The 22,535-nt window shown below is 43.2% G+C and overlaps 1 protein-coding gene across 1 annotated transcript; it reads left to right on the forward strand.

The window, feature by feature from the left end:
* The first annotated feature begins 5,577 nt into the window (after nt 1-5,577).
* On the forward strand, nt 5,578-21,705 carry ZKSCAN7 (zinc finger with KRAB and SCAN domains 7). The gene is made up of 5 exons (XM_006868778.1): nt 5,578-5,940; nt 11,451-11,619; nt 15,071-15,162; nt 15,460-15,586; nt 20,206-21,705. Exons 1-5 carry the CDS (start codon nt 5,710-5,712, stop codon nt 21,645-21,647), a joined length of 2,061 nt encoding a protein of 686 aa, XP_006868840.1. The 5' UTR covers nt 5,578-5,709; the 3' UTR covers nt 21,648-21,705.
* Nucleotides 21,706-22,535: the final 830 nt, after the last annotated feature.

Genomic DNA, 22,535 nt, shown 5'->3' on the forward strand with positions numbered 1-22,535 from the left:
AAAAAAAAAGGTGAAAATACCATGGACTGCCAAAAGAACAAATAAATCTGCGTTGGAAGAAGTACAGCCAAAGTGCTCCTTAGAAGCCAGGATGCCAAGACTTCGTCTCTTATACTTTGGACATGTTATCAGGAGGGACCAGTCCCTGGAGAAGGACATCATGCTTGGAAAAATGGAGGGTCAGCAAAAAAGAGAAAGACCAGATGGATTGACACAGTGGCAGCAACAATGGACTAAAACATAACAATTATGTGAATGGCGCAGGATTAGGCAGCGTTTCATTCTGTTGTATGTAGAGTCATATGAGTTGGAACTTACTCAGAAGCACGTAACAACAAAAACAGTGTTACGATGACACATAGCAACAACAATACCACTCTCAATCCTATCATGACCCTGATTTAATGTAAGGCAGTTGCCCAGGGGTGTGGCATGCAACAGTTGTTCTCTTAAAAGAGATAAAGAAGAGAAGTGGGTGGAGAAAAAGGGACCTATTACCACCAAGAAAGAAGAGCAGAGAGTGGAGTGTGTCCTTTTGACCTGCCCTACCCTGAAAATCTCCTAGGTCCAGAGAAAGATTGATGCCAAGACATATGGAATTCTCTAAGGAATGCTGGGCCTACAGATGCTGAAAGGAGACAAGGACCTTTCTCTGGAACTGGCACTCAAATTCAGATTTCTAGTCTCCTAAACTGTGAGAAAATAAAATTCTGTTTGTTAAAGCCCTAAAAAAACAAAACCTTATGACTAGCAGTGAAACACTATCAGACAGGGCCAGAATATTGAATACTGAAACATGCCTTTGCCCCACCTACAGCTGCCTCATACACATCTGGAACAAAAGACACTCTGGGGGAAGTTACCGGGGCAGCAGAAAAGTGGCATTGGGAAAAGATCAATAGAACCATGAAACACCTCCAAATACAAAGAACAGAGGATCAGGATGTGGACAATAAATAGAATCTTTCTCCTTGTCAGGCAGGCAGGAACCCAGTGGGGCTTGTGAGACCTTCCTCCCTATTAACTACCTATTCACCTCTCTTTTAACTAGTTTTCAACCCAGGCGCAAAATAGATTATGTCAAGTATCCCAGGTGTCTCCTCAATAGAATCCATCTAGAAATCTTAGACTCCATCTGGATGCCAGATGCACATGCAGCATGCCAAACTCAAGAGAAGAAAACTAGAGAGCAGAGCTATGGAAACAGGAAAGCCCACCCCCTTTTTGTAATCCAGTGAATTTGCAGTTTAACCTCTCACTATAGCTACATCTTAACAAGAGGAGATGCTGCAGCCTACAGCGCATCTCCCCTGCAGATATTCTTCTTCCATATTCTAATTAACCTCTTTTATATTTTATGCTTTTATAGTCTTCTGTAGCCTGACCCAGTATCAATGCCCATTTTAGAGAGAGAGCCACAGCACAAAGTGGCTAAATAACTTGCCACAGGGTTCTAGTTTGGGCCCCTACGTGATCATAGTGCCTTTTACAGTGATTATGGAGCCCTGGTGATGCTTTGGATAAACACTGAACTACTAATCACAAGATCAGCAGTTCAAACCTGGAGAAAGATGAGGCTTTCTGCTCCCATAATGATTTACAATCACAGAAACCCTTTATGTGGTCGATATGAATTAGAATTGACTCAGTAGCAGTGGGTGACTTTTTTTTTTTTTTTTTTTTTTACAGTGATTGGAACTGGAACAGGGAAAGAACATCAGGGTTGAGGGTAGATGGTGAGTTCTGTGGAATTTGCTTATGAATGCTAGTGTTATAGACAATATCTAAGAGAGGTCAAGGTAAGTAGATACAAAATGCCCAAGTCAAACTACTCGTAGATCAGGCCTACAGAGCTGGTCCCAGAGGCATCTTTGAAGACACACTGTCCAGATGGTCCTGGCCCTCATAAACAATGCAAGCTGACCACATGAGCATGAAATAGTTGTGAGGAATAAAAACAGTTGATCTTGGTTTCCAGATTCTCATATGTCTTACATACCAGGCACCCAGAACTGTGGGATGTGTCAGGGACACCTGAAAACTGTTGACAGCAACTGCCCAGCCTTAATAGATGCCTGGCTTAAGAATCCTGATTTTTGGATGCCTTGATAAACCAATGAGCCACATCCAATGGCAATGTCCAGCAGAGGCTCAGGCCCAGACAGTCAAGACCTCCCCAAGAAGTTTACAACCAGAGAGGATGATCTTGATGTCAGGGGGCCACTCACTACTAGGTTCAGTTGACAGTACTGCTCCAATGACTTCCTTTAAGCCTGTGAAAACGCTGCAGTAGGACTTCAGCTACCTTTCTTTCTGTCCTAGCCTGTGTAGACATGTAAAGTCCAGAGGTAGGATGAGGACATCTTTTTGATATTACAGACCCATGGACAACTAAAGGGACTCTTGCTTGGACCCAGTAAAGAATCAACTTTTCTGGACTACAAGAAGATACATAAGGTATAATTTAACTCCATCTTCTTATCCTCGGCCTTTTACCTAAGGCCCTAAAGAGGTTGTGCTTGCATGACCTGCTCAATCAGGTTAGTAGCAAGGACCTGTTTACACCCTATTTCTGCATGCAAATTATCCTTTAAAGAAAAGCCTACTTGGGTAACACTTGCTTCCCAGGGATTAGTGATCAAAGCATGAGCTGCATTTTATATTACTTTGTCCCCATACTTTCTGACTTTTTCTTGGTACCCTAGCCCTCCCTGAGTCTCTTCTTGGACGCCATAATTCCTTGACTCTCAGAAAAGGTTAACCACATCTATAAAAAGAAATATCACAATTCCTGGGCCTGCTTCTTCATTTCTAACACAGAGAAGCCAGCTGCTCATCTCACTGAGGCTCAATGTGTGAAAATGTGCTCAGCACACAGTCATAACAATAACTGGAAGAATGCTCAGGGTATGCTAAATCTATTGTTATACGTTTTGGTGATACAACCTGATACAGCGCTCCCAGCCCTGAGGCAAGTGCTATACTACAAACTTTTCACATGAGAAAACTGGCCCTTAGAGGTTAGGTATCTTTTCTAAGGTCACTGAAAGGCAGGAGCCGAGTTGGGGTACGTTTGGTTTGTCTGGACTTTGAATGGACTGAGAGTAGATATGGGCAGCCTAAGGCCCTCTACCCATACTCAGCAGCCCAGTGAGGGGGCCAAGCCTAGCATGGGTGATCTGGTTGGCAGCGCCTGCAACCTCCTAGGTGCAGGTTGCGAGCCCACCATTGCATCCAGACTTCCGGGATCCTGGAGGGCCGGAAGTGGGGGCCTTACCCGCTTCCGTCTCGGCCATTGTTTTTATTTCCGCGGGCCTCCGTGGTGTCAGGCTTCCGTGTGGGGAGTTGCGACCGCGGGTGCCCGAGCTAGCTGTCCTGGAGCGGGAGGAGGCGGGGCCGGGCTCATCAGGCCTCCCGCGTCGCGGCCCGGAGTTGGGTTCGCCGGCGCGGGTCCAGTCCACACTCCGCCCCCGCTGCCAGCGGCGTGGTCCCTGATGCTCAGCAGTTGCCGGACGCAGAGCTCTTTGTCTGATATTTTAACCAGCCGTGCCTGGCACGGAGCCGGGTACCTAGGGTCACAGCGATGTCCAGGGCCAACGTGGTCAGGTGAGGGGGTGCCCCAGGGGCCTGGTTTAGAGTGAAATGTAGGTAGACCTTCACCAGCCTTGGCTCTGGGTTACAGTGTCAGAGGTGGGTCAGACGCAGTCTTGGAATTTCAAACGTGAAGCGTTAACTTGGAAAGTCAAGTAGATGAGATAAACTGCAGAGCTTCTGAAAAATAAGTAGGAAAAACAGGGCCCGAACTTCCTAGATGTGTGAAATCTCAGTGCAGAGTTCACATTGGTTTTTAAGCCTATATTTGTCTTGTTAAAGAAATTGGGACTCAAATAATTTGCCCAGGGATCCGAGATGCATGGTGGGTGAGTTGAAGCATAGCAAAAAAAGTTGCCCTAGTTGCCAGTAAGGTACTGATTTTGCTATATGTAATATCCATCGTTGGAGGCCAGGATGGCCAAACTTCACCTCTCATACTTTGCACATATTTGTCAGGAGGGACCAGTCACTGGAGAAGTATAACATGTTTGGTAAGGTGGAGGGTCAGAGAAAAAGAGGAAGACCCCCAGTGGGATGGATTGGCCAAGTGTCAGCATCAGTGGGCTCAAGCGTGGCAACAATTGTGAGGTTGGCCCAGGAGTGGGCAGTGTTGGTTTCTCTTGTGCATGGGGTCGCTATGAGTCGGTACCGATTCGATGCCACCTAACAACAACAACAACAACAAAATTGGATAAAAGTTTGCCCCCCACTTGCTTGGCAGTTTGAGCTCTACAGTTGGTTAGAATAATCAACATTGGCCAGAAACCAAATCAAAATAATATTTACTCTCAGATATATGTGACAGATTTTATGAGTTGGATAAGTATCAGAAAGCCTTTCATCTCCATGATCATTCATTCACCAAGTATGGGCCTCTGTGTATCATGCACCCTTAGTACAAGATGACTGAAAGCCAGCCCAGTTTTGGGGGTTTCCCAGAAAGTGATGGAACCAATTGTGTAAGCCAAAACCTATTATACTGTAACATGTGTTTAGCAGAGGTTTGAATGAAAAAGTAACTTGAAATGATAGCACACTTTCCCATACCTGGGAAAGGTTTTCTGGGGGAGGTTACTTTAGTTGAATAAGTTCTGGCATTTCCTGACTCCATTTAGTTCCTCTCATTTGGTGGCTTTCTAGCAGATTGGATTGTGAATGGTAAGGTGTGCATGAAGTGTTACTGTGTGAGATACAGAGAGGATAAACTGCCAGCTCTCTCCCTGCAGAGAAGCCTTCAAGAGGAAAAGATATTTGTTCTGGGTCTTACGTCAAAGTTGAAAGGAGAAGAAAAATTCAGACAGAGAAAGAATATAATTCTAGCAGAGTGTCTAGAAGTTCACTCCCCTTTACTTTATAATACATTTCTATTCGTAAAAGAATTTTTAGCACACATTCCAAACAGGTTTATTTTTGTAATTCAAAGATCTATACTATCATACATGTATTGATGTGTATTAGAAAACATACACTAAATAGAAGTTTAAAAAGGAAAGGATAATGAAAAGAAAAACTTAGTCTTTCTTTTGCACCCTTTAACTCATCCTGCAAATCTAACACTGGAGACCCTGTCTTTCTAGCCTGGGTATTTGGGGAGAGTGGTTGGGGAGTGGTTAGAACCAAGATTTAAGACCAGGTTGTGAAGAGCTGTGAATAGATATTTAGGGATTTTTCCTGTAGTTGATAGGAGTCACTGAAAGTTTAAGAAGCAAAGTGATTTTGTGTCCTTTTGTTCCCAGAACTTTGATTTTTTATCTCTGGAGTGTGTGTTGTCAGTGTGGGGATGAACACCCCAAGGACTCTGATTTCTCTCTTAATATTTCTGTAGGTGACTTTTCCGTTTCCTTCCTCTCCTCAACCCTGAAAGTCAGCTCCTGAGACCTGAATTACAGACTGGCTGCAGCTGGAACAAAGCTTGTTGGGGTCATAATGACCGCTGAAGACAGGGGAACATTAAGCCTCATCCATAGGGGTGCTGTTTTCCAGAAGCAGGAGGGGCACCTGTTTGTGAAGCAGGAGCCAGATAGCCAGACTTGGGGACAGAGTGGTCTCCAGAAGAATCATCCTCCTGTCTGTGAAATCTTCCGACTGCATTTCAGGCAGTTATGTTACCATGAGATGTCTGGGCCTCAAGAGGCTCTGAGCCGACTCCGGGAGCTCTGCCGCTGGTGGCTGATGCCAGAAGTACACACCAAGGAGCAGATCCTGGAGCTGCTGGTACTGGAGCAGTTCCTGAGCATCCTGCCCGGGGAGCTCCGGACATGGGTGCAGCTGCATCGTCCCGGGAGTGGGGAGGAGGCCGTGGCTGTGGTGGAGGATTTCCAGAGACACCTCAGTGGATCAGGGGAGGTGAGCAGTTTAGAGCGGCTTTTGGAACCTGTCTGTAGCACTCGGGTTCGTTTTAAATAGACTTTCTCCAGACTTCAGGCTGGTTTCTGAGCTACTTTCTTGGGTAGAGGGAAGCCAAAAAAGAAAACCCGAAGCGAGTTCTGTGAATCACTTTGCAAAGTGCTGTGTGGTAATCCGTGCTTCAATCTGATTATCCACGTACCACTCCTGACAAGCATCTGGGCTAGACAGTGGGTAGAATCAGGAAAGGGCGTTTTGGACCTCTGGGTGTGCTGACTACAATGAGTCCTCAGTTAAGAATTTCTCAGTACTCACTTGTATGAATTTTGCAGAGCCAGTATCTTCTCTTCCTGCTTCTTTTGTTCTTTCTGAGAGATAAGGCTTCTTCTGGATCTTGCAGTAATTTGTTCCCTTTGCTAGCTCTCCAGGACCAACTGGAGTTTTTTCTTTTGTCTTTGTGTCTCTTTGATTCTAATATTGGTTTCCATATTTCTGGGATTGTCTCAAATTTAAACCCAGAAAGTCGAACTAGAAGAAAATTGGGAAGCGTCAGCAGTGTAAGTATGATACCGTGGGAAGCCTAGGTTCTAGGACTGTGGCTATGGATAAGTTGCTTCCTCTTAATCAGTCTCAGATTGCTTCCCTCTAGGTTCATCCCTTGGCGCTTCACCAGGGAAAACCTTTATCTGAAATTTCCCAGATACTCAGCACATGATTGTATTTAGCAGCATTAAAGAAAACAATTACATATCTCTTCCTAGATACACATCCTGGGGCTAGACCTTCTTCCAGCAGTACTGGTCAATTTGCCAAAGTACCATTTGGCATTGTGGAATCCATTGTCAGCTATCATTTCCTTTGTGAAAACAAGTAAACAAATAATCAACCATAGCAAGAGTCTAGGAATTTAGGGAGCAGCTAGGTCCAACCACTGGCAAAGACAAAAGGCTGAAGCAGTGTTTTGTTATGTGAGCTTGACGCCCCCCATCCCCTTGCAATTCCAGCGCATTAGCCCACTAGAGCACCGTTTATTGAGGTGGATGGAAGGACAATTTTCGTATTTGTATACCTTGTTTTGAAGAGAAAACTCCCTCTGTTGAAACTCTTAATGGTCTGTTTTCCAGGAAACCTCAGAGAAAAGTGACTGAGTCACAAACCCAGGAGAGTAACTAACAGTTGCCAGGCAGGGCAGCTGAGCACCCATAGTGCCAGTCTAAAAATAGGTAGTTGGACTCCAAAGCGTATTGTCAAAGCTCCCATTTTCTGACTTGAGAGTATAGAATGGCTAAGTAAATAAACAAGCTTTCCATGGCAGTTGGTTAGGAGATCAAGGAAGGGCAAGTCGGAGGCATTGTGCTCAGCAGGAATGAGCTACTTTATTGTTGCAAATAGATCATCTACATGTATACAGCTAAGGCTGTGAAAGTTTGAGAGTACTTCCTGCTGGGCTGCATCAATGTGTAACTTGTAAAGTTCTGTTACTTCTTAGATCTTATTTCAGACCTTCGGCAGACTTGCAAAATAGGCCAAATAGTAATCATTATCTCCATTTAACAAGTGAGGAGAAGACTGAGAGGTTCACTGACTAGCCTAAGACTGCACAGAATGTAGGCATTCCCTTTGTCCATGATATTTAGCTGAAATGTGGTTTTTGCTGAATACTCACAAGTGTAGGGACCAAGGTTTCTTGGCTTTCTAGATTCTAAGCCACTAACTTGAATCTAGTGTCTTACTGTGGAATGGAATAGCATTTGAGGGTGAGAATTGTAGTGGGAATTTCGTACTTGTGAGGAAAGGAAACATAAGCCCGAGAGTCCTAGATAATGAACCGAACTGTCCCAGTTAATTGTTAGCTTAATTATAAGGTTGTGGTATCTCAGTGTGCATAGGGCCTACCCTCTACCAGTGCCTACAGCTACTGTATTACAGAGCTGTGACTCCCTGGGAGCTTCCTGTTCCTGTCTCTGACTCTGGTGAGGTGTATAATAAAGGAAAGCCTCCAAACATCTCAGCAGATGTAACCCAGTAGGATAAACCCCGCAAGATTTCTGGAAGGTAAAATTATTTTTACCTTATGCTTTGCCATGGACATGACAGAGCAAGTGAACTTGTGAGTACAATTTATTTGGGTAATGATTGGATTTTCTGCTCCAAATAATGGCAAAAAGAGTAACTGTGAAGTTATGACAACTGGTTTGTTGACAACAAGCAAAGGCTAAAAGCGAAATGGTCTCTGCTCTGAGGTAGTTTTCAGGTCTGTAAAGACTGGTGTTATCGGATCCTATTTGACTTTTTAAATGTGTACTGGAAAAAGGTAGTACATCTGAGTTTGCAGTTAACCCTAAACAAAATACCAAGAGGAAGTCAGTCAGTAAATATTAATTGAATACAAACATTAGGCCAGGCATTGGTGTAGAAGTTAGTGATCACAACAAAGTCCTTCCCTTCAAATACTTGTATTCCAGTGTGAGAGATAAAGAGTAAGGTGTGTGGCACTGTAAGATCAGCACTGAATTTTAAACCACAAGCTTGGCAGTTCAAACCCACCCACTATACAGGGTTGCTGGGAGTTCAAACCCACCAGCTATACAGGATCACTATGAGTCAGAACCAACTCGACGGTACTTAACAACAACACATAGAAAAAATAATTAGGTAATTTGAGAGACAGACTGACTGTCCCTGGTTTACTAGTGTGGTAAGAAAGGTTTCTTTGTAGAGGAGACACTTTTGCTGAGAGAAATTGCAAATGCATTTTTATTTTAGGGTCAGCTTCAGTTACCCTAATCAGTAGCGTTATTTGTGCACATACAGGACATTTCCTATCAACATCCTACTTCTGCCTGGATTCCCTATTGCCATTCACCCATCTTTCCTGCTGTCTCCAGAGTGCTTTAGGCAACCTAATGATGCCAACAGGCTGAGTACACTACAGAGGAGGCTGTTGTTTGCGTTGTTGTACACCGATCCCCTGCAATGATGGAAAATGGTCAACTTAATTGGCTGTAGAAGGTCTGGTCTTTTTTCTGATTTTGAATTTTGTTGGACATTTTCTCCCTCTCTGTCCAGTACCTTCTATTGTGACCCTAATCAGAACTGTTGGTAGTGGTAACTAGCACCATCTAGATTTTCTGGTCTCAGGCTAGTTTATACTGTGCTTCATATGGTCCATTAGTCCTTTGAACTAATTGTTTTCTTTTTTGTTTTTTTAACTAATTGTTTTCTTGAGTCTTTGATTTTTTTTTTTTCTCGCTCTTTGCTCCAGATAGTAAGAAACCAATAGTTGTATTCTAAATGGTCACTTACAAGTGTTTAAGACCCCAGTCACTAGAATAATGTCTTTATGGATTATGTTATGTCAACTGATGTCCTCTGAAACTATGGTCCTAAACCCTCAAACCTTTGTGACTCTGTCCTTCAAGTTGTTTGGTTATGACTAAGAAGTTTATCTACTTTTGTCCTTGGTTTGCTCTATGATAGGATCAGTATGAGGAGGCATCCAAAAGTTAGCAAAAATATTCCATTATCTTTCAATTCCATTTTCCCACAAACATTTTGAAGCCCTCTTGTATTTCTGATTCGTCTCTTTTGTAGGCTAAGGGCCTTTGGAATCTATTGGATTGCTGTTATGACTTCTTTTTTTTCTTCTGTTGTTTTGTTTTTTATTCCAGGAGAAATAGCAATTAAGAAAGACAGAGATGTCAAAGTTAACTCCATGGTTGTTAGCCCAATCAACTAGATAAATGGAGTTAGCATTTACTAATAGAAAAAACAAAACCAAACACTGGGAAAGAGACACATTTGACCCAGGAGTAGAATATCAAGAGGTGGCCTTTCCAAAAATATTTCAATTGTTTACAGTTTTATAAGCAACTCTGGTAGCGTAGTGGTTACGAATCGAGCTGCAAACTGCGAGGTCAGCAGTTCAAAACTATCAGCTGCTCCGTGGGAGAAAGATAAGGCGTTCTGCTCCTGTAAAGATTAATAGCCTTGGAAACCCTGTGCAGGGTCGCTGTGGGTCAGAACCGACTCCACAGCACATAACAGCAACAACAATAGTTTTATATTATTACAATCAGTGCTTCTGTGAACATCCTTTTACATACCTCCTGTGCATCTGGGGAGGACTTTCTCTAGAGTACAAATAGGATTAGTATAGTTAGATCCTAAGGTAATTGATTCTTCAATTTTAAACTCTTATTACATTTGAAAAGATGTGTGTGTACTAGGGATGGCAAGTAGAATGTGTACTAAGTGTCCCGCATAAGTGAGGTAAAGTTACCTTTTAAAATACAATTATAGGGTGATTTTTAAGTACAGACATTAATTGTGGAGTCATTTTAGCCAATTTAATCTCCTCTGGTTCTGGTTTCAATGGTAATCCTGGTGTGGTGCTGTAGGATGAGCCCTGGACAATATACTCCATTCAGTGAGTAGACAGAGACTGAAAACAATACAACAGTGACAGAGTTTACCATATGGGGACTAACAGATAATTTCTATACCATATAGTATTTTTATACTATGTGCCATCTTCTTTGTGGTATTTTTAGTAGCCTGTACGAATTGGGCTGTGACCGCAAGGTCAGCAGTTCGAAACTACCAGCTGCTCTGCGGGAGAAAGATGAGGCTTTCTGCTCCCATTAAGATTTTCAGCCTCGGAAACCCTGTACAGGGTTGCTATGAGTCGGAACCGACTCCATGGCACATAACAACAACAAAAACATACAATCAATGGCACTTAACAACAGCAACAACAATATAGTTACTGTAATGGGCAACGTCAGCATAATAATCTTAATCCAACGTAAACTGCAGTGTCACACTCCAGTGTACCTTTTTCTTAGCCATTTAGCCTTTGTGGACACTGGGTAGTTCACATTGCTCCCAGCAATTATGCTCATGAGCTTTAATTTTTTTAATGTTTTCTTGTGAATTATGTGATAGTTTACATGGGAGAACATTAGCTTTATGTTCATCCTGTTGTATATTGTTTCATTGCCATGGTTACAATCCCCGCCATGCATCATCAAACAACCAAAGGGTATAACCTGCAAGCCTGCCCGCCCCCAGGTCATCAGCACACAGCCCCTCTCCCTCTCTGCATCTAGAGTCCCCAGCTGCTCCATCTCTCCACGTCATCGTCTCTGCCTCCATCTCTGGCATCACTGCTTCTCTGAGTACGGTCGCACTCTCTGCTCTTCTCCCGATGACTGCCTTTTGTAGATGGTTCTTCCTAAGCAAATTTGTGTGTGAAAAGTTGACACAGAATGGTAATGATTATAGAGTGTGGTCCTCAAGCCCCTACTAAGAGGGTCAGCTGAGAGATGACAAGTAGAATTGAGAGCTTCAGATTCTTTAGCTACATTTTCTACCAGAAGCATACTCTGGCTTTTCTTTTCCCTGACTTCTGGTAGGCAGAATGGCATATGGGGGGTATTCTTGAAGGTTTGGGGTTCAGTATTTATAGGGATGCTGTCTTGAATCTAATTGTATTTGCTTGTCTCTAGATTTCAGCCCATGCAGAGGAACAGGAAATACATTTGGAAGAGACAACAACTCAGGATACAACAGAGGAATCACCATCTACCTCACCCCTCAGTAGGGGCTCAGCTCCTAGAGCCCAGCTAGAGTCACTCCATGACCCTGTGGTACAGCATCTCGCCATCGGGCACTTTGGTACTCACCTTTTCAGATCTAACCTCAAGTCACATCTCCCTCCTAGCCTCTGGAGGCTCCTTGCCTTCATCTCCCTATTTCCCACCCTATTGGAATCCCTCACTGCCCTGCCATCTGCCCTTCTTCTCCGGTGACCTTGTCTGCTCCTTTTGCTTCTCCTCTAGTCATTTGTTTACTAGGGTAAATCGAAAAGTATTGCTGTTAGGGTTTCAGGTCACACATGAAAGAGCTTTGTAACACTTGCCTGAGAAGGGTAGATTTATTCCAAATAAAACATGCTTAAACATGTCTCTGCAGTCAGTGGAGGGCTGCAGACAACTTCACTCAGCCTCATTAGGGTGTCTTCAGAAAAAAGTACAATCAAAACAGTGGCTTCCAAGGGGATCTGATTGGTCACTTAAATTTAAGGCAGACAAGTCACCTCAGAAGGTTATGGTGACATTTTTGGGATCCCAAAAGGGTAATCTTGATAGATTTTCTCAAAGGACATAGGATGATCATGGGGGCTTATTAGGAAAAAATTTTAAGAAAGTTGAAAACTGTACTGATAAGAAAAAGGCCAGGAAAGTTGCACCAAGGAATTTTTTCCCCATCACAACAATGCACCCCCTCATTCTTTGAGGGTTGCAAGGGCTGTCCTTAAAGAATTTTTGTTGGGAAACCTTACTCCATCCACTATACAACCCTGATTTTGCACCTTCAGACTTTTTGGCTCTCAAGACTCAAAAGAACATTGGAAAGGAATTTGATTTGAATTGTCAAGGATACCAGAACTGCTATTTTGACTTGATGGCAATCAGATTTCAGAATTCGTCAGGAAAAGGTTAGAAAGATAGAAACACTGTCAGAAGTGTACAGATCTAGATGGATGATATGTCAGGAAACAACTTCTCAAAGGTTCTGATTCTGTAGCAGTACTTTTTGACTCACCCTCATATTTAGCAAGTTTTTGTTCAGGCATATTATAGAAAGGCTCTTGAGGACTAGAGGGATATGGTAGACAATACCAGTGCTTTCAGAGAGCTCTAGTAGGCAGACAGAATCAGTCTGTGTTAAAACAGACAACCTTATGAGGTATATAAGAATGATATCTGTCTCAGGATTGGTCTGAACAAATGATCCAATCACAAATGAGCTATGTGGGCATTATAAAAGATGAGTGTGATCCTTGTGAGCTGGAGCAGGTAGGGGATACTTCTTGAAGAAGTAGCAATAAGATTGGACAGTGAAGCATTGGGGAGCAGAGGATATGAGCCAACACTATGACCCATTTAGGCGGGGTCAGGAAGGGCTGTGAATTTGGGAGCCTAGGACCATCTTGTTCAGAGCCTTAGGATAGAGGGCAGGAAGATTTTGGGTAGCAGTGGATGGATGACGTATTAGAAACATATTTCACAGAACTATTTGGCAAAAATGAGCACTATGGATTGAATGGAGAGGTGTAGTGTGATGGATCGCTAGTCTGCTCTTTCCTGACAGGTCTTATAACTCCCACAAACGACTGGGTGTGACTATGCAAATAAGGTGCTTGTGACCCACCCAGGGGACTGGATGGCTTGCTAGTCATGCAAATAAGGTGCATATCACTCTAACACCTTAGTGGGAGTTGTTGTTATTGTCATTAAGTGCCATCAAGTTAGTTCTGACTCACAGCAACCCTGTACAGAGTTTCTGAAGCTGTAACTCTTTGCTGGAGCAGAAAGCCTTCTCTCTTTCTTGTGGAGTGACTGGTGGGCTCAAGATGACGACCTTGTGGTTCACAGTCCAGTGCTTATCCTACAGATGCTCCTCTAGAGGGCTTGTTGTTCTTAAGTGCTGTTGAGTCGGTTTTGATTCCTACTGGCCCTATACAGGGTTTTCAAGGAGCAACTGGTGAGTTTAAACCGCCGACCTTGTGGTTCAAATCAACCTTTCAGTCTAGACCATGCAAATAAAGTGTACAGAACCCTAAGGAGGGCATTGGTCAGTTTTTTCATCCCAATAGATTTTAAATGAGTTATATCCAAGAGGCAGAGAGGGGTAGTTTCCCTATCACCAAAAAGTAGAGCGAGGAGCACAGTGTGTGTCCTTTGGACACAGGCTCACTGCACTGAGAACCTTGTAGGCCCAGGAGACAGAGAGAGAGAGAGCTGTAATACCAGAGTCTGAGAAGCAGCAGAGGCAACAGAACCAGGAGAACTGCAGGAGATGGCACAGTGGACTTCTCAGCCCATGGAGTGAGCACTTCTTGACAGAAGGTTTGTTGGTGGAGTGGGTGTCTGTGGACACTAAGCAGTTGAGCTAAAGAGCTTTGTAACACTTGCCTGAGCAGGGTGGAGAATGTGCTAGTCCAAGGGGCTGAGGGCCAGGGAGAAGTCTTCTTGTAGGTCTGGCAAAGATGCTTCCCTTACTAAAGAGCTGTATTCTGAGTTGTTCCTGATCCTAAATGATTACCTGTTACTTCCCTAATAGAGCCCAGACCTGTGAGTGTAATGTTTGAGTTCTGTGTGGCCATTGAAAGAATTATTGAACCCAGCAGAGAAGTCAATAGTTAGGTGGGATAAATGATAAAAAGATGGGAGAGAGGAGGTATGTCTAACCTTTTCTTCATAAGAATCAGCCCTGAGCTCTTGATACTGAAATGATTCTTTCCCACACCTGTGAAGTTAAGAAGGAGGTCAGCAGACACTGTCTCCATGCCATATTTATAGGTGACGAATGGCAAGGATGTTGGGTAATAGGTTAGCGCAGTGGTATAGAGGTGAGCAATTACTGCCTGAACTGGGCAAGTAGAATGAAAAGGGAGAAATGTGAAAGCCATTGTGGAGGAAGAATCTGTGGACATGGGGTTAAAGAATGAAGATAAGCATTAGAAGGCTCTGGGTAATGTCTTGAACCATTTACAGAATTTGTGAAGTCAGAAAAAGAAAATAGTAAGAACTTGCATTTTAGTCATTGAGTTTAAGGGGTTGGGTACACCCAAGTGAAATGTTCCGTAGGAACTGGAAGTGTGTGATAGGAGAGAAAGGTGAGTCCTATGAGAGCAGCATTAAGCCATGGAAGTCATGTGACTCTGGGAGAGAAGACATACTGAGAGCTGAGCTGCAAGGCATCTCTGTAATGAGAGGGCAGGAATGGAAGAGAAACCAGAGGATTGAAGGGCCAGAGATGTGAGGGGGAAATCTTGCTTGCTTGTGCTTGGAAAGCCATGAGAGAGAATATGTGTTGAGAAGTCTAGCTTCCCTCAGAGAGGCTGAAGAGCATGAGAGCTGGGAGAAGCAGATATTTCTTTGTTTCACCTGAGCCTTCAGGAAAAATTCACAGTGTCCTTAAGTTAATGCTTTTACAGAAGAAGGCTAAGAATTAGTATGTGAGACGTTGCCTGGTCTCTTTAATCCACTTTTTGGGCATATAGTGTTTACGGGGCCAAGAACTGGCCTTGGCCCATTCAGTGCTTTCTTTCCTCCCTCAGCTCCACTTATTTCTCCAGTTCCTGCCCTTCCCCAAATGGGGAACTCAGGAGACCAAGCAGTGGCAACTGTGCTTCGGATGGTCAGGCCCCAGGTGAGCTTGGTTCTTTCTGTCTTCCCTGAGTTCCCATCTTTGTGACCCAAGGATGGCTTTATCTGATATCCAGTGCTTTGTCTCATTCTGAGACTCCCCCTGTGGCTTCCCTGCCTCAATACTTCCTGTGCTGAGTCTTTCCTGCTGAGTTAATGGACTCTCTTGCCCTCAACTTGTCCTATTAGATGTAGCCCAGCTTCTCTCCCTCTCTCACCTTCTTTGCTTACTGTACCCCTGATGATGACTCTGCCTTTCACCGTGGAAATGTTCCTGAACAATGGAAGCTTGTCATTCCAGGAGTGTGCAGCAAATGAAGTCCCGTCTATGGACTACAGTCAGAAGAAGTGGAAAAGTCCAGCACTTAGTCAGAGAGCCCTCTGCCGGACCGTGATGATGGGAAATTATCACAGCATGGCCTCATTGGGTAATGATTCTATTCTCTAGTAATTTAGAGTCTGCATTCTTTCCCTTCTTTTTTGCTATGTTCTTTTTTCTTCTGAAGAATACAGACAAAAAAAGAGAAAATAGTATAATAAACATCTGTATACCTATCATCTCACTTTTATAACTAATCTGCCTTCTCTTTGCTTCGTTATGATCAATTGATATAGGATACTTTAGTCAGATATTTTAGTTGCACGGAATAGAGTAACACAAGTTAATAACAAGTAACAAGCTATGTTATAAGACTTCGAGAAAATTGAACCCAGGACAAACCAGTCAGCTAGACCTGTTGCAGTAGTGACAATGGAGACTTGAACCAGGGCGGTTCAGGAGCCTCAGCAGCAAAGACAAACGAATCGTTATACCAGTATTTCCGTGTGAGTGCAACTCCACTGCTCCCTGTGTCTTCTCCCTCTCCCGGTCTTCCCTTTGTTACCCTATTCCTCACTCTAATCTGTTGTTACCCTCATAGCTCCATCTGAATTAACAGTTTATATTTCCTCATAATTTCTGCTGTGTGGCTCCTAATGACTTGGTTTTTCTCTATGCATTATTTCAGCTTAAGCTCCTGGTCTTAATGGTCTGATTTTTATTCCTACTTCCAGTACAGAATTTCCTTAAGAGAAAGACTTAAGTTGGCTCTGTCATTAAATACCATTTCTGTCTGGGTAGAGTTTTGGCTCCTGGCCACAGCCTATAAGATACACTTGGGTCTGGTGACTTGCCGTAGTTTAATCACCTATGGTCCATCATAGGATAAGCAGGGTCTCTTAGCACAAAGCATAGTTGGCTAAGTTTCCCTTTAGCAAAGACTGGGACAGGACAGTTTCATGGAAGAGGCTATTATCAGGGCATGTTCCGTAATTGACAAGTCTAATACAGCACCTACCTTTGAAGAGGATGGTCTTAGGAGTTAGGGACCCAGACATCTCCAATTACTCACATACTAAAATGGCATGATGACTTATGGCCATGGTTAAGATATGATTGAAAGTCATTGGTGCTTTCCTTAATTTTTATAAGAGTACAGTACTGTACTGGCTCCTTTTTGTCTAATTATGCTCTAGGAGCCAGGGAGATCCCCACTTCTCAACATATGCTCTCTTCAACACTTCCCCAACATTGCCATTTCTGAACCAGCAGCTTTTCCAGATTTTGTCACTGCCCTGTAAAAGCAGAATCACTCATTTTTGTTTTTTTAACTTTTTATTCTGAATTGAGCGAAGGTTAACAGAGAAGATCACCAGGTTTACAGTCAACAAATTATATGCTTTGTTTCATCTCAGTGATTATAGTCCCCGCCTTGCGACAACAGTTATCCTACTTTGTCCTGTGGCTCCCCATTTACATCTTATATTTCACAAATGAACAAAGCAAAATTACTTGGTGTACACATACAAAACAAAAAGTATACATTCATTTAAATGTCCAAAGGGCATATTCTGCAAGCCAGCCTCCTGCCTGCAGGCACACAGCTTTTCTTAATCCGGGAGCCTAGGGCCCTCAGCTATTCTCTCTCTCCATGCCATCGCCTCTGCTATCGCTGCTTTTCTAGGTAGGATCTCACACTCCACTCATGTTCTTTCTTCTTGATGGTCTTGAGATCGTCTGTTCCCGAAATGTTTAATGACTAGGTCACCCCCTTTTTTTTTTTTTTTTTTTGCAGAGTCCTGGTGTGGCACTATGGGTTAATGCTCTGGACTGCAAAGGCAGTTTGAACCACAAGGCTCCTTGTGCACTAGACTATGTGTTAATACGCTAGACAGCAAAGCTGTTTGAACTGCAGAGTCGGTGGTTCAAGTTCACCAGCCTCTCCTAGGAAACCCTATACAGGGTCACTGTGGATTGGAAGTGACTCGATGGCACTTAACAACAACAACAGTACTTGTCCCTTTTAGTTACACATCTTCTACAATTCTAGTTGTAATCCGGCTAACAGTTACTCACAGGTGACTCATAAAATCCTATCCCCGTCATTCCCCATCCCCTTCACCAGACCCATCTGGAAAAGAAGAAAACTACTCAGTGGAGATTCCGGATTCTGCATTACTACCCTCATTCTGAAACTAAGTACTCATGAAAATTTATAAGCCAGCCACTTCAGGTTGCTATACCCTCCCCTTTACCTTCATCACGCCAGCACACTGAGGACACAAGCTTGTTCTTTGATATGAAAGATCCTTCCATTCCAGTTGGAATTTTGAGCAACTGCATCAACAAGCAAAAGTCCAGTGCATCAAATTGTAGCAGTTTACATTTGCTCATAGTATCAACTATCTTTATCTTCATCTGGTCAGCTAACCAGTCAAGCTAGGTCAAGTGGGTACTAGTTATGTGTTTGGGAGTTCATGCACTTCAGACCAGTTGGCTGCTTCACTCTCAGCCCTATCCCCGAGTGGCAAGGCAAGTGCCCATGGGCAGGAGTTCACATATCTCCCTAAACTTCAAACCAGCCAGCCCTTCCTCTTCTCGCTGTCATTTCAAGGTCAACATGTGACAATGCAACATGGCCAAACTCAGCACATACCATCATTGCTACATTTCCCCCACTTCTGCTCACAAATAGACCAGGGTGGTCACCAGTGAGCATACTAGACTGCTCATGGGTTCCCTTTGAATTTCAATTCTAGAAGGGGCCCTGATGAGTGCACTGTTCTTGCCTTGAGACCTCCAAAGTAAACAGCTTGCTGAATATTCAAATAACTAACAGTCTACTCTTTAACATTTTTTGTAGTTGTTGTTTTATTGTAAATTATGTGATAGTTTACATGGGAAAACATTAGTTTTACATTCATCCTATTGTATATCATTTCATTGCCATCGTTACAATCCCCTCCATGCATCATCAACCAACCAAAGGGCATACCCTGCAAGCCTGCTCCCTGGTCCTCAGCACACAGCCCCTCTCCCTCTCTTGGTCTAAAGTCCCCAGCTCCATCTTTCTACATCATCGTCTCTGCCTCCGTCTCTGGCATCACTGCTTCTCTGGGTAGGGTCCAACTCTCCGCTTTTCTCCCTTGATGGTCCCAGGGACCTCCACTCCTAGACTGCAAAGTCAGTCACTCCCCTCCTTGCTACAAAACGTCTACCTTTACATTTCCAACCCTCACAATCTGTCCTGATAACCATTATTCACTATTGTATCACAAGAGACCTATCTGCATTTCCTTTCATCAGCCCCTCCTAGACAGATTGGATACTAGTCAGTGGGTGTTCTACCTTCCTCCACGTCCTCTGGATCTAGGCTCCCTCTGGAAAGCTTGTAAGCCAGTCACTTCTTGCCTTTGTAGGCCCACCTACCACTTTGTGGAGCCAGTTTCCAAGTTGTCCATCCCTATCTACTCTGCATGGAGGGGGTGGGAATGATCCTTGCTGTAAAGATTTGTTCCCTCTTTTGAGCTACTGCATCCACAGGTATAGGTCAAGTTCATCAAATTGTATCAGATTACTCTTTTTTTCTTCTTGTTTCTTCTTCTGGTGGAGCTCTGATCATTCAGTCATTGAAGCCAGGACAAGTGGGTATTATCTTCAAGTGTGGGTGTTATGCATATGCCCTCTCTTCTTATCAGCTGGACACTTCACTCTCCACTCTAGTCCTCTGTGGCTATGTCACTGACTCTGAGCTCAAGAATCCCCAGGTCTTGCCACACCGCTGGCCAATCAGGTCTCTACCTGGGTTCATAGGAGTCTATTGAGTGTTGCAGGGCTTAGCTTGCAGCTTCATTGCTGTTTTTCCCTCACTTCCCCTTATCGATGATGAACATGGTCAACAATCAGAGCATGTATTCCCATTGAGTCTTAGCCTTGGAAGGGGGTTTGCTCTGAGGAGACCCGACTACTTGCCTTGATGTCTTCTTGGTGAGCAACTTGCTTGTTCTTGTAGTAATCAGTTGGTCTGCCTTTACTGTTTTGTATTTTTCCTGTCGAACTAGTACCTTCTTGTTGTTAAGTATCATTGAGTCTGTTGCAGCTATACTCTTGTATCTGTCTCGTCCAGTTTTCTGAGTCCTTGCTGTAGAGAACCTGCATAGCATTTCTGCTGCTATCTTTCTCCAAAAGCTCTTCCCAGTCACTCCTTTTTGAACACTTTCTCCTAACCATACTTTCATAGTATAATTCTAATACCCATCTTTTCCCTCACAGTTTCACATATCTAATTTGAGGTGTTTACTATTCCTCACTTTTTTAAACATCTTTTCTGAACACTGTGAAACAACACACTATGATTGGAAAAGATCTGAGAGCTTATTGCTTTACTAAGGAAATGTAGCATTTAAATGACTTTTGTAAGATCCTATTATGTTTACAGTCTGGTCTCTTGTCTCATCAACTGTCCTAACTTTGCTGTGCTGGTTCAGCATCTGCCTGTCTCTGCTATCTCTTCTTTTATCCTCCTCTACTGACTGCCTTCTCTGTCTTTGGTTTTTTTTTTTTCTCTCCATGAAGAAAATACTGAGCTGTTTCCTCTCCTGTTTTTAATCTGTCACTTCACTCTTTACCCACAGAGTAATATTTTCTTAATGTGCAAGGATACCTTTATGACATTTCCTCAGTAGGAGACAAAATGAGTAAAAGTTGTTTTCTTCTTTATTTTCACAGCAGGTGAGAACAGAATGGAGAGTTCAGACTTGGCTCCAAAGCAAGAAATTTCTAAGGGAGCAAGGTCATCCGATAGGACACCAGGATCACTCTGTGGGATGGTTCCTGAGACACTGGAAGCTGGAGATGCTTATGAAGATCTAGAAAGGAAGCCCTTAAATGAATTTAGGAGCAGACTAGAAAGCAAATTTTTAGAAATTATAGATGAGGATAAAAAACATCCCACAAAAGACAGTTGTATACAATATAAGGAACCTGAGGAACATTTTGATCTGTCCTCCAGTCCTGCTGAACATCAGGGAGTTCTGAAGGGACAGAAATTCTATCAGTGTAATGAATGTGGCAAAGCTTTCAATAGAAGCTCACACCTCATTGGCCATCAGAGAATCCACACTGGAGAGAAACAGTATGAGTGTAATGAATGTGGCAAGACCTTTAGGCAGACATCTCAGCTCATTATTCATCTCAGAATCCACACTGGGGAGAAGCCCTATGAATGCAACGAGTGTGGGAAAACCTACCGGCACAGCTCCCATCTCATTCAGCACCAAAGACTTCATAATGGGAGAAAACTGTATAAATGTAATGAATGTCCAAAAGCCTTCGCTCACAGTTCCCAACGTATGGACCACCAGAGAACCCATACTGGGGAAGAACCTTATGATTGCAACATGTGTGGGGAAGCCTTCATTCAGGGTAAAAATCTTATCCAACATCAGGTAATTCACACAGGGGAAAAACTTTACAAGTGTATTGAATGTGGGAAAGCTTTCTGTTCCAATAGGAATCTTGTTGATCATCAGAGAATCCACACTGGGGAGAAGCCTTATGAGTGTAATGAATGTGGCAAGGCCTTTAGTCGAAGTAAATGTCTTATTCGGCATCAAAGCCTCCATACTGGGGAAAAACCATACAAATGTAGTGACTGTGGGAAAGCCTTTAATCAGAACTCTCAACTCGTTGATCATGGGCGAGTACATACTGGAGAAAAACCTTTTGAATGTAGTGAATGTGGTAAGGCATTCAGTCTAAGTAAATGTCTTATTCGCCATCAGAGACTTCACACAGGTGAAAAGCCCTACAAATGCAAAGAGTGTGGAAAATCCTTCAATCAAAACTCACACCTCATTATACACCAGAGAATTCACACTGGTGAGAAACCCTATGAATGTAATGAATGTGGCAAGGTCTTCAGTTACAGTTCTAGCCTTATGGTACATCAGAGAACCCATACTGGGGAGAAGCCCTATAAGTGCAATGACTGTGGGAAAGCCTTTAGTGACAGCTCACAGCTTATCGTGCACCAGAGAGTTCACACTGGAGAGAAACCCTATGAATGTAGTGAGTGTGGGAAAGCCTTCAGTCAGCGTTCCACTTTTAATCATCACCAGCGAACTCACACTGGAGAAAAGCACTCAGCTCTGGCTCGGTCAGTTTCTTAAAAGCCTGGTTCTTTAAGGTAGAGAGCAAGGTAGTTTGACTTGAGTTACGCTTTCTTTATAAGAAAGAAGTCCTGGTATTTCAGTGTGTTTTGTATCAGGCTGGTAACTAAGGTCAGTGGTTCAAACCTACCAGCAACTGTTCAGGAGAAAGATGAGACAGTCTGTTTCCATAAATATTTACTGCTTTGGAAACTCTATGGGATTCTACTCTGTCCTGTAGGGTTGCTGTGAGTGAGAATTGACTCAGTAGCAGTGGGTTTGTTGTTTTGTTTTGTTTTCTTTATAAGGAAGATGCTCACCTCGTCTCCTTGGAATCACTAATTACAAACAGGCCTTTCTGTACGTCTTTTCCCATTAAGTAACTTAGTGCAATTCTTTTCCAATCCGGAAAGTAAGGACTACACATTTGATTTATTAGTAGGTTTGTTTGCTTGACTTAAGTATTTTTTTTAAGGTTTTTATTGTGGATAGAGTAAAAGTTTACAGGGCACATCATCAGTTTCACATTCAACCATTCATATGACTTGTTTCATTACATTGATTATAATCCCCTCCATACATCATCAGTCAACAGTGTTTCTCTCTATCCTCTTTGGCTTTTCTCCTTTTTGGGGGGTTGGGGGGGGGGGGGAACTTTGCTTTTTTGGAATTTACAGTCTCGGCTTTTAGGGAAGGTTTTTACATTTATCTGTGGATATCCAGGGCTCATGTATGCGATTACTAACAAGCATAACTGAATACTCAGATGTGGGACAGTTTGCTATGTCTGCTAGGTGGCTAAAGTCTGATCCTCAGAGCCTATGGTTTGGACGGTCTGCAACGCTTGGGCCCACAGGACCTTGAACTCCTGGCCAGGTCTGCATGGTTGACTTAAGTATTTTTATATCT

The sequence above is a fragment of the Chrysochloris asiatica genome, unplaced genomic scaffold (genome assembly GCF_000296735.1).
Source record: "Chrysochloris asiatica unplaced genomic scaffold, ChrAsi1.0 scaffold00124, whole genome shotgun sequence".
In the NCBI taxonomy this organism is placed as follows: Eukaryota; Metazoa; Chordata; class Mammalia; order Afrosoricida; family Chrysochloridae; genus Chrysochloris; species Chrysochloris asiatica.